Genomic DNA, 12,796 nt, shown 5'->3' on the forward strand with positions numbered 1-12,796 from the left:
CTGTACAAGGGTGATCAGCTGCAAAGGAGGAAGGGACGTTTTTGTTGGGATACTGCCAGGGAGACGGGGGTATCAGGCAGGCCCCCAGCTGGCTCCGGACGATCAGCGGTCTCCCGTGGAACAGCATTAGTCAATTAGCAAGCCCATTTCAGCTACTGATTGGTTGATTGTGTGACTGCAGAAATGTATAAAAGCCCCCTATCCAAACAATGGCTATCATCAGTGCAGGTAAGGAAAAAGAATTAATTTTTATTTTTATCACCTACAATACTGTCTTATTTATTTTATAGTACGGTACATTGATTATTGCTTTCGTTTTATGGATCAATGATCTCGTTAGATAGTAAAATTCATGTTAAATTGCTGGTTTAGGGGTTGTTTATAAAAGTCTGGAACGGATTAATCCGTTTTGCATTGCCTTCTATGGGAAAGCACGCCTTGGTTTTGGAACGCTTTGGTTTTGGAACTTCCGGAACGGATTAAGTTTGAGAACCAAGGTACCACTGTATAAGAAAACCACACATTGGAGGCTTGTCATCTATTGGCCACAGGGGGACAGCACTCTTCTATTTATTCCCTCCTTTCTCCAGCTGGCTGATAAGAGAGGGAGAAAATATTTTCTCCATACACTCTCCCCATGCCAGGCATAATTTCATAAACTTCTATCATCTCGGCTCCTGCTCACCCTTTCTCTAAATGAAAAAGTCCCAAATGCTGCGTCCTTTCCTCACGGGGGGAGTTGCGCCAACCCATGGATCATTTTGGCTGCCCTTTTCCGCACCTTCTCCAACTCTACATTATCCTTTTTGCAGCGAGGCGACCAGAACGCAGTGATACAAACACGGCCGCCCCATAGACTTGATCGATGCAACGTTATCCAGCCAACCTGCAAGTGAATCAGGATGGATGTGCGGAAAACAGGTCACTTGGAAACAAAGCGGATTTGTTTTTTAATTTAATTTTTATTGAAAATTTTATTTACAACATGACATAAACCCCCCACCACTCCCAATACAGAAATACAAAGAGCATAACATACAACAGTACAAACAACCAAATAAAAGACTTCCTTTATCCTGTATCTGGCCTCCTTATTTACTTCTTATAAGCTGCTTCCTTTATGAATACAGTGGTACCTCGGGTTAAGAACTTAATTCATTCTGGAGGTCCGTTCTTAACCTGAAACTGTTCTTAACCTGAAGCACCACTTTAGCTAATGGGGCCTCCCGCTACCGCCGGAGCACGATTTCTGTTCTCATCCTGAAGCAAAGTTCTTAACCTGAGGTACTATTTCTAGGTTAGCGGAATGTGTAACCTGAAGCGTATGTAACCTGAGGTACCACTGTAATTATTAAGATTTTTCTAATTATACCTTAAATATCCACAAAGTCTCCTGCAGACATTAATCGAAACAAGTCCAGGTATATATTTTAGGGCACTGTTTTGTGAAGTAATCTCTGCATTTCCCCCAGGCTTTTTGAAAGTCTTGTCTAGTGTGATCTCTAATTGCCTCTGTTAATCTAGCCAGTTCAATATACTCTTAACAGTTTGTCTTGCTGTTCCATTTTTGTTGGCACAGTTTCTTTTCCCCAGTTTTTAGCAGTTAGGATCCTTGCCACTCCTGTGGCACAGAGGAATATTTTCTGATCTTCTCTTGCTATACCTGCGTCCGTTATCCCTAGTAGAAAAGCTTCTGTATTTTTCATAAAGTTATACTTAAACATTTTTTAAAGCTCAGAATATACTATATTCCAGAAGCTTTTGATTTTTTTACAGTCAGTCTCCCTCATTGAGCAGGCTGACAGATTTGATTTAAATCAAATCGATTTAAATCACTGTCAGTAAGACTTGATTTAAATCCTTTTTTTTTTTTTTTACAGAAAGACTCATTCTTGCTAGTATAATCTTAATATTTACAACCAGATGGAGGTTTCATTTTTGGAATAATAAATTTTCAGAGTAGTTTTTATAGTTATGTAAAACATGACTGATTTGGTTATACTATTAGAAATACATAGACAGGTAATTATGAAATTATTGTGAGGTTTAATAAGTCAACTGTTTATATTTGGACAACTTTTCTGCTGTACTTTATTGGAAGGAGGAAAACGATCATTTCCTTAATAACAATTTAAACAATTTATTTAACTTAAACAATGACATTATAGCATATGTATCCATGTTCGTTAACTGATGTGGTTAAACAATTTAAAGAAAAAACTTAGACTGAGTTATAGCATACAAGAAAAATTTAAAACAAATCCTAATCTTTGGACTATAATGTAACTTAAATAGAAAACTATATTTAGAAAGATTTTTCCTCCAAAAGCATTTTATTTTAAAAATCCAATTTAAATCCAAAAAATCTTATTTTTATTTATTTATTTTTTAAAAATATATATATTGATTTTTATCCACCCTGCTTGGAAGTGACTGTAGACAGTGTGCCTGGGATCTCAAGGGCAGAGCTTGATGGACACAAGGGGAGTTTACAGCAATAGCTGAGGGATGCGGGTGGCGCTGTGGGTTAAAGCACTGAGCCTCTTGGGCTTGCCGATCAGATGGTCGGCGGTTCGAATCCCCGCGACGGGGTGATCTCCCGTTGCTCGGTCCCTGCTCCTGCCAACCTAGCAGTTTGAAAGCATTATTTGATTTTGGAACCCTTTGGTTTTGGAACGGAATTCTGGAACAGATTAAGTTTGAGAACCAAGGTACCACTGTATATCCGTTTCTATAATCCCTAAAATAAAAGCTTCGGGTTTCTTGGGGAACATCATCGGATGTGATAGCAGTTTTATCACTGCACCCCTAGGAGGAACGTGTCCAGAGGAGGGCAACCAAAATGGTCAAAGGCCTGGAAACGATGCCTTATGAGGAACGGCTAAGGGAGCTGGGCATGTTTAGCCTGGAGAAGAGGAGGTTAAGGGGTGATATGATAGCCATGTTCAAATATATGAAAGGATGTCACATAGAGGAGGGAGAAAGGTTGTTTTCTGCTGCTCCAGAGAAGCGGACACGGAGCAATGGATCCAAACTACAAGAAAGAAGATTCCACCTAAACATTAGGAAGAACTTCCTGACAGTAAGAGCTGTTCGACAGTGGAATTTGCTGCCAAGGAGTGTGGTGGAGTCTCCTTCTTTGGAGGTCTTTAAGCAGAGGCTTGACAACCATATGTCAGGAGTGCTCTGATGGTGTTTCTTGCTTGGCAGGGGGTTGGACTCGATGGCCCTTGTGGTCTCTTCCAACTCTATGATTCTATGAGGACAGGGTGAAAATGGCAGATCTGGCCTTGAGAGCTGGCAGCCCTATGCTAAGTTGGCTTCTCAAACGGCCACCAGGAAGGGGGTTACATCTGAACACAGATCCGAACACAGAGCCCGTCACCGGGTCTCGTTTTTAGCTGTGATGTGTCCAAAAAGGTTGCAGAGGGAACTTTGGCAACAGGAGGTCTGGAAGGCACCGATGCCCATATCCATGTTCAGATTTGGACAGCTCGGCGAACACTTCTTGGTGATTCTCTTTCTGACGGTCAAGAAGCCTTCGAAATGGAAAGGGGAAGAGAAGGGGAAAGTGTTATTCTACTGGCCCCACCTGGGTTGCAAGGAGAAAACAGTTTACAGGAATAAAAAATGTGTTGTTTTTTTTCCAGGGGCCAAAAAGGAAAGGTTGCTTGCTTGCCTTTTCAAAAGGTCAAATGGTTGCTCCAGTTAGACAACCACAAACTTGCTTAAAACTTTAGAAGCTTGTGGTTAGAACACCCGAAAAACTGGGCAGCTTACAACTTATCTGTATGTGTGAGCAGATGTAGAACCCGCTCAGAATGTGGCTTTATCGCTTGAGTCAATGTGTAAAACGCCTGAAAGCATGAACAATGACCGCTCCCCACATTAAATGGGGGGCGCCCTTTGCGTGGTCGTGCGCAGCCCCCTGGACCCTATGCAGCACCATTAGCACAAGCTTGGCTTCGCCTTCCCCAGGTGGGATACCTGGAGGTCAGATTATCCGGGATCACTACTTCGGCACCATGAATGCCTAAAAAGTTTTACCGCTTAGCCCACAGGAAAACATCTATTACTTTGTTTCAACTATAGATTTATTATACAGTGGTACCTCGGGTTACATACGCTTCAGGTTACACACTCCGCTAACCCAGAAATAGTGCTTCAGGTTAAGAACTTTGCTTCAGGATGAGAACAGAAATTGTGCTCTGGCGGCGCGGCAGCAGCGGGAGGCCCCATTAGCTAAAGTGGTGCTTCAGGTTAAGAACAGTTTCAGGTTAAGTACAGACCTCCGGAATGAATTAAGTACGTAACCCGAGGTACCACTGTACTTCTACGGACTTTCAAAGATTGACAGACGTGTGTTCATTTGATTTCAAACACATTAGAGAATTTACAAGCGTACACATTTTGTTTTTGTTGTACCAAATTATGTATATTATGCAATAAGAACTGCAGTGCGATCTAGTATACTGGTCATCGTGTTGCTTGTGTTGTTTGTTGTTTTGTTAGTTGCCCAATCCTGCCTGGGGAGGTGTTGCCAAGGTGATCAGGCCAGGTAGGGGGAGGGACTACCTGCCCACACAATAGCGGGAGGATCTTACCTGGGAATTGCCAGTCGGCTCCAGAGCTTCTCCCACCCTACCCACCCTCAATTAAGACTTCTTTTGCAGGTTAAACCATTTCTCCACAGGCACTCGGGCGCTGCTACGTCAAGGTCGCTGTTGAAGGGCGGGAAAGAAATTCTCCTGCATTGGCAGGTTTGCCTTTCCTGTAGCAAAACGTCACAACTTTGGCAGTATCAGGCCTTGGGCGGAATCCTGTAGCCTATCTTCCCTAAATGGGAGTGGGCGTGTAGCGGTGACCCACACCCCTCTTCTCTTTGCGGCGGCGATTCCCCGTTAAAGGGGTTGTTTGAGGGGAGGCATTGGCCGTATGCCTAGAGGTCGTCATTGCTCTCCCCTGCGATGGCGGCGTAACGGGGGCAGCTCTCTCTGCTTGAACATATGTTCTCCAGAGCCAACCCATCCCTCCCACACACTTTGGATAACCCTGATGTTCCCCAGATACCCAGCGGGGGACTGGGAGGGATAAACGCCCAATGCCTGAGCCAAGATCTACCCACATCTGAAACATAATAAAGTTGTGGCCAATTTTAATCCCATAGCACGTTGTCTTGAGTCGTTATTCCACACGGGGGCCACCCAGGGTTTGGGGGACTCCGCCTGTCCATGCAAAAATAATCATGAGTGGTGGTCGTGAAATTCAGAGGAATGGGAGATGCCAACAAAGGCCTGGCTGTTAGTATTTTAATTACCGTATCTTTCGCTCTGTAAGACACACCAGACCATAAGACGCACCTAGTTTTTGGAGGAGGAAAACAAGAAAAAAAATATTCTGAATCCCAGAAGCCAGGACAGCAAGAGGGATCTGGCTTCTGGGATAGCCTCTTGCTGTCGTGGATTATGGGATAGTCGCACAGGCTGCATTCACTCCATAAGACACACACACATTTCCCCTTACTTTTTAGGAGGGGGGAAGTGTGTCTTATACAGCGAAAAATACGGTAGGTGGTTGCGATAGGCTGTAAACCCTGCACATCCTCAGCCAATGGGGAGCAGAGAAGGGAACCTTGTATTCGAGGATCAGTGATGTAAGCTTGTGTTTTGCTGGATTTGGATGTGCCTGCTTTCAGGCACTTGTTCTGGCAAGAATGCTGTTGCAATCAATAAATTCTTTGCTGCTTCACCAGTTTTGTTCACACTTTATTTTGAAGGGTCCCAAGACCCTGAGACTTGTGACCTGCATTTTATATCTCACAGTTAACCAAAGTGGCTTAGCGCCGGTTGCCAGAAACCGCAGGAGGGGAAAGTTGCTCTTGCACTCAGATTTCTGTCGGGACATCTGGTTGGTCCCTATAAGAAAAGGATGCTGCACTAGATGTGTTAACAGAGAAATCTGAGGGCTCCCTTGGACAAAAAACAAGGACACCAGCCAGGAATACCAGAACAAAAGAGCAGCCAGTAGGCTTGGTCTTTATTGAAGACGGTCGCAACAGGACTCCCACCTGCCACCAGGTGGAACAAGATGGAAGCCCCGAACAAAAGAAGACCCCAACTTTTATTAGCTGCTAATCCCCATGTTAGGTAAAGGTAAAGGGACCCCTGACCATTAGGTCCAGTCGCGGACAACTCTGGGGTTGCGGCGCTCATCTCGCTTGATTGGCCGAGGGAGCCGGCGTACAGCTTCCGGGTCATGCGGCCAGTATGACTAAGCCGCTTCTGGCGAACCAGAGCAGCGCACAGAAATGCCGTTTACCTTCCCTCCGGAGCAGTACCTATTTATCTACTTGCACTTTGACGTGCTTTCGAACTGCTAGGTTGGCAGGAGCAGGGACCAAGCAACGAGAGCTCACCCCATCATGGGGATTCGAACCACAACCTTCTGATCAGCAAGCCCTAGGCTCTGTGGTTTAACCCACAGTGCCACCCGCATCCCTCAATCCCCATGTTACACCCCCCCAACTACATCACTAATACATCATGGTTACATCATGAAAGGGGAGGTCTGGTGGCAGTAATCTGAGCATCCTGGACCCTGCCCCATGGTTCTCCTTGCTATCCCCAAACACCCATCAAGTGTAACAAAAGAGATATTTACATTTCCCTGTTTCCCAGCCAAGTTAATCACACCCTTTTGTCTTTATCTGGGTTTGTTATTTCTGGAATGGCTACCTGTCTGGCACTCAGGTATCAGGATGCCAGGAATTATCACTCAGGCAGAGGGGCTGCTGAGTAGCTGAGCTCACATGTCTATATGAATTTCTGAAGTTTTCCCAGTGAGCCAGTACACAGGTAGATCGATCAGTGAATTGTTACATTTGGTATCGTGCAGCAAAGGCCCTTTGAATAGATAGGAAGAAACTGTGATGAAGCGTTTTGTGGGGACAAGTCACAAAAGTCACAAAAGTGATTGTGCTGATTTTGGTAGTGGGCTGCATGTGCATGATATCAGCTGGAGGGGCAAACCCCCCCAACCTATACATAAATTTCTGCAACAGATGGGCCCTGATCCAGCAGATTCTTCTCATGTTTTTACGTGCTGGATAAAAACAGGCCTTCTAAAACCACTGCCCTGTTTGCCAGTAGTGGATGCGGGGAAATCAGCAATCTCCTGGGCTGGGCAATTAAAAGCTTTCCAATGGTGGTGGTTGGTGGGACAGTCCCAAACAGAAAAGGAGGGGTCTTCCACTGCCCTGTTACCTTGAGCTGGATTTTGGCAAGGATTGACAGTTTCTGCAAAAAGGGCTAGATTTCAGGGCAGGAGACCAGGATCTCAGTTAGCGGGTGGGTCCCAAATGCCATCCCTCCTGAGAATGTTTGTTTGCTTGTTTGTTTGGACAAAGTGAATAAATAAATAAGAATAAAAATGTGCACCTCACCACCGAGACCATTCCATTGCAGCTATCCAACCTCCCACAATTTCAACACCTCTTGCGATGGTTTGACCCCTTTCCGTTTTAACAGTACAAAATCTACAGACACCCTCCATATTTCCTGAAAATCATTTCTCCTGCATATTCCCCTCCTTACCTTAATGGCACATGTTAATTTATCATTAATAGCTATATCCCACACCTCTTTATAACATTCTTCCATTTTATATTCTGCTTGCCCCTTCCACTTCCTAGCTATAATAATTCATGCAGCTGTCAATAAATTTGTGAGCAAGTTCTTCCTAGCCTGCAAAGCTTCCACCCCATCGTAAATTGATAATAATGCTACCTCTGGACTTTTGGTCAGCTTTAACCCAGTGATTTCTGTTACCTCCTTAAAAACCTTTTGCGGAAAAAAATATTGTACATATTTACACCCCCACCACATGTGAAGATAATTCCCTGTTTCCTGGCATCGATCCTGGAACATTCTGCCTGAAAAGCACATGACCAAATGTTGCTTTGTTGAATCCTGACAAGACAGAAGTACTGTTTTGGGGGGACAGGAGGAAGGCAGGTTTGGGGGACTCCCTGGTCCTAAAGGGGTAACTGTGCCCCTGAAGAACCAGGTGTGCAGCCTAGGAGTCATTTTAGACTCACAGCTGTCCATATAGGCGCAGGTCAATTCTGTGTCCAGGGCAGCTGTTTATCAGCTCCACCTGGTACACAGGATGAGACCCTACCTGCCTGTGGACTGTCTCACCAGAGTGGTGCACGCTCTGGTTATCTCCTGCTTGGACTACTGCAATGCACTCAACGTGGGGCTACCTTTGAAGGTGACCTGGAAACTACAGCTAATCCAGAATGCGGCAGCTAGACTGGTGACTGGGAGCGGCCACCGAGACCATATAATACCAGTCTTGAAAGACCTACACTGGCTCCCAGTACGTTTCTGAGCACGATTCAAAGTGTTGGTGCTGAACTTTAAAGCCCTAAACAGCCTCAGTCCAGTATACCTGAAGGAGCATCTCCACCACCATCATTTTGCCCGGACGCTGAAGTCCAGCTCTGAGGGCCTTCTGGCAGTTCCCTCGCTGCGAGAAGCCAAGTTACAGGGAACGAGGCAGAGGGCCTTCTCAGTAGTGGCACCCGCCCTGTGGAACGCCCTCCCACCAGATGTCAAAGAGAAAAACAACTACCAGACTTTTAGAAGACATCTGAAGGCAGCCCTGTTTAGGGAAGCTTTTAATGTTTAATAGACTATTGTATTTTAATATTCTGTTGAAAGCCGTCCAGAGTGGCTGGGGAAACCCAGCCAGATGGGCGGGGTATAAATAATATGTTGTTGTTGTTGTTGTTGTTGCTTTCGCTGCAACATTTAGAGCTTTAAAAATGGGTTAATTGTCCTGCTGAACTGGAAACCTGCTTTCAACTTACCAATCCTGAAAGAGGCGACTGTGGTCATGCAGTGCTTGTCATTCTCTGAGCACTTGGTGGCTTTCAGGCAAGACCAGTTGCTGGACGATGGTTCGCACGTGAAGCACCACAGCGGGTGAACTGGGGAAAGACAGTGCAAAGAATTATTGAATTAAAGCAAAAGCATGTGATGATACATAGGTAGAAAGATGTGGGACATAATACAGTGGTACCTCAGGTTACATACGCTTCAGGTTACAGACTCCACTAACCCAGAAATAGTGCTTCAGGTTAAGAACTTTGCTTCAGAATGAGAACAGAAATCATGCGGTGGTGGCGCGGCGGGAGCAGGAGGCCCCATTAGCTAAAGTGGTGCTTCAGGTTAAGAACAGTTTCAGGTTAAGAACGGACCTCCAGAACGAATTATGTACTTAACCTGAGGTAACACTGTACAGTGGTACCTCTGGTTGCAAACGGATCCGTTCTGGGGGTCCGGCCATAGCCAGTTTTCTCAACCAGAGGACCACTTTTGTGCATGCGTGAGCGGTGAAACACTTCTGGGTTTGCTGCTTTCGCAACCCGAAGTTTACATTACCTGAGGGTTACGTAACCTGAGGTTCCACTGTATACAAATGGCAGGCTGGGAGAGGCTATGGAAAACAGATCTGAAATTTACGGCATGTTCTTTACTGAAAGAAAAAATTATGAAAATGATGTACCGGTGGTATATGACCCCGGTAAAGTTAGCAAAAATGTATAGAACAAGTACCAATATATGCTGGGAATGTAAAGAAAAAGAAGGTACTTTTTGTCATATGTGGTGGACATGTAAAGTAACTAAAAACATTTGGGAAATGATATACAGTGGTACTTCGGGTTAAGTACTTAATTCATTCCGGAGGTCCGTTCTTAACCTGAAACTGTTCTTAACCTGAAGCACCACTTTAGCTAATGGGGCCTCCTGCTGCTGCTGCGGTGCCGGAGCACAATTTCTGTTCTTATCCTGAAGCAAAGTTCTTAACCTGAAGCACTATTTCTGGGTTAGCGGAGTCTGTAACCTGAAGCATATGTAACCTGAAGCATATGTAACCCAAGGTACCAGTGTATAATGAAATGGGGGGGGAAATGTTCAAAATAACTTTTGTTAAAAAACCAGAAGCTTTCGTATTAGGAATTATATGTACCGAGATCCCAAAGGGCCAGAGGGAACTGTTCATGTACGCCACAACGGCCGCTCGGATGCTACTAGCCCATAGATGGAGGGAGAGACAGCCCCGACCAGAGACGAATGGCAAATCAAGTTGATGGAATATGCCGAAATGGCAAAACTAACTGGGAAGCTCAGGAATCAAGAAGACAAGAAATATAAAAAAGAATGGGAAATGTATATAATGCAGTGCTTTTTTCTGGGGGGGGGGGACCCAGGGGGATGAATATCCCTAAACATTTTGTGAATCTTTGTACTTTTGTCCATTTACTGTATTTATTTTTCGTGATTTGAACTATAAAATGGTGATTTTTTTCTTAAAATTTTAAGAAAAAAAAGCACTGTTATAATGTATATGCAAAATCATTGTAAACAGATTGTAAACACACTTGTAATGTAACAGAACGTACAGATAATTTAGGAAGATGAAAAACTGGAGAAGTGTTGATATGCAGTTGAAAAGAGAATCAATAGGACCTGTGGAAGGGACGGTGGGAAGTCAGGAGATTCAGAGATACAACATTTGTTGTATGTTTATATTTAGAAATTTATATAAAAATTTAATTTTAAAAAAAGGAATTAAAGCAAAAGCATTTAAGGATGAGTTACAGCCGCTCTGTGTTTCTCCACCAGCCCAGAGCATCCCCAGAAATAGAATAGATTTGCGTTTGCCACCCATCATTGCTGGTGGTACAACAATCTCTCTTCATAGACTAGCCACTAGGACCTTTCCTCCCAGACCTCAACACCAATATTGTTATAGATGCAGGTAAACCCTAAAGGTAAAGGTAAAGGTACCCCTGACCCTTAGGTCCAGCCGCAGACCACTCTAGGGTTGCGGCGCTCATCTCGCTTTACTGGCCGAGGGAGCCGGCATACAGCTTCCGGGTCATGTGGCCAGCAGGACTAAGCCACTTCTGGCGAACCAGAGCAGAGCACGGAAACGCCGTTTACCTTCCCGCCAGAGTGGTACCTATTTATCTACTTGCACTTTGACGTGCTTTCGAACTGCTAGGTTGGCAGGAGCTGGGACAGAGCAACAGGAGCTCACTCCGTTGCGGGGATTCGAACCACCGACCTTCCGATCGGCAAGCCCTGGGCTCTGTGGTTTAACCCACAGCGCCACCCACGTACCTAAACCCATGAAATTAATAAATGCTAGGATTTTGATTATTTGTGTTACAAAATAATTGAGCTCTGGGATGGTGGGAGTTGTAGTCCAACAGCATCTGGGGACCCACAGGTTGAGAAAGGCTGGCTTAGTGGGATGAAGCTCCCAGTTCCAGGACAAAGGGGTCATTTGTTCCTTTTCTCGGAGACTGTACCACGAGTCCTTGTGTTGCCCTTTTGCTGCACAAAATCCTATTTGAGACGGAGACTTGAAGAAGGCTCGTTGACTTGTAGAGATGGTAAAGGTAAAGGGACCCCTGACCATTAGGTCCAGTCATGACCGACTCTGGGGTTGTGGCGTTCATCTCGCTTTACTCGCCGAGGGAGCCGGCGTACAGCTTCCAGGTCATGTGGCCAGCATGACTAAGCTGCTTCTGGCGAACCAGAGCAGCGCACGGAAACACCGTTTACCTTCCCACCGGAGTGGTACCTATTTATCTACTTGCACTTTGACGTGCTTTCGAACTGCTAGGTTGGCAGGAGCAGGGACCGAGCAACGGGAGCTCACCCCATCGCAGGGATTTGAACCGCCGACCTTCTGATCGGCAAGTCCTAGGCTCTGTGGTCATCCAGTCCCCTGCAATATAGGTTCGCTGACAGATAGCCTGACAGATCACACACACTCTCTCTCTCTTTCTACAGTATCCAGAAACTTATCGTAGTGATCTGGGTTTTACAACATCTTTGCTAGGAATGCTAGCAATTTCCTGCTGTCCACGAGAACGCAGGCAGGTGAGCTGGAAACGATTATCCCCATCCGTGCCTGAGGCTGGTCTGTGTTTCCTGAAAAACAGCCAAATTCCACCGTTCTTGGAATCAAGAGGGACTATCAGCTTGTGCTGTCGAAGTTGAGGAGGCTTACCTTCGTTTATGCAGAGGAGGAGGAGCATGCAGAGAGGGACAAAGAAGCAGGTCTTCATCTTCAAGGGATCCGCTTTACCTTGAACTGGATCCTCCGGGGCTGATCATAAACATTTGAGGTGTGCCGGGGCGATGGGCTGAGCAGGGGATGGGCTGAGCATCTGTACTCCTTCCCAGCTGGAAGGGAACATCTATGAACAATGGAATGTGGGAGGGTGAGTCACAAGTGCCATGCCTTCGGGAACAGCCCATTGCCAGGGGCAAGCGTTGCTCCCAGAAATCATTTGTTGCCTCGGCTCAGTAGACCTGAAGGAGCGTCTCCATCCCCATTGTTCTACCCGGACACTGAGATCCAGCTCCAAGAGCCTTCTGGCGGTTTCTCACTGCAAGAAGCAAAGTTACAGGGAACCAGGCATAGGGCCTTCTCGGTGGTGGCACCTGACCTGTGGAACGCCCTCCCACCAGATGTCAAAGAGAACAACAACTACCAGACTTTTAGAAGACATCTGAAGGCAGCCCTCTTTAGGGAAGCTTTTAATGTTCGAGCCATTACTGTATTTTAATGTTGTGTTGGAAGCTGCCCAGAGTGGCTGGGGAAACCGAGCCAGAGGGGCGGGGTATAAATAAAATAAAATTACAACAACAACAACAACAATTTATTATTTATACCCTGCCCATCTGGCTGGGTTTCCCCAGCCACTCTGGGC

The 12,796-nt window shown here is 45.6% G+C and overlaps 1 protein-coding gene across 1 annotated transcript; it reads right to left on the reverse strand.

The window, feature by feature from the left end:
* Positions 1–3,261: 3,261 nt before the first annotated feature.
* LOC310766275 (lymphocyte antigen 6E-like) lies at positions 3,262–12,275 on the reverse strand. Its single transcript, XM_083622387.1, has 3 exons — positions 12,091–12,275; positions 8,873–8,992; positions 3,262–3,539 (listed from the first exon to the last, which is right to left on the reverse strand). Exons 1-3 carry the CDS (start codon positions 12,146–12,148, stop codon positions 3,382–3,384), a joined length of 336 nt encoding a protein of 111 aa, XP_083478513.1. The 5' UTR covers positions 12,149–12,275; the 3' UTR covers positions 3,262–3,381.
* Between the last annotated feature and the right edge of the window lie 521 nt (positions 12,276–12,796).

Source organism: Podarcis filfolensis (genome assembly GCF_964270895.1).
Source record: "Podarcis filfolensis genome assembly, chromosome: 7".
Classification (NCBI taxonomy): domain Eukaryota; kingdom Metazoa; phylum Chordata; class Lepidosauria; order Squamata; family Lacertidae; genus Podarcis; species Podarcis filfolensis.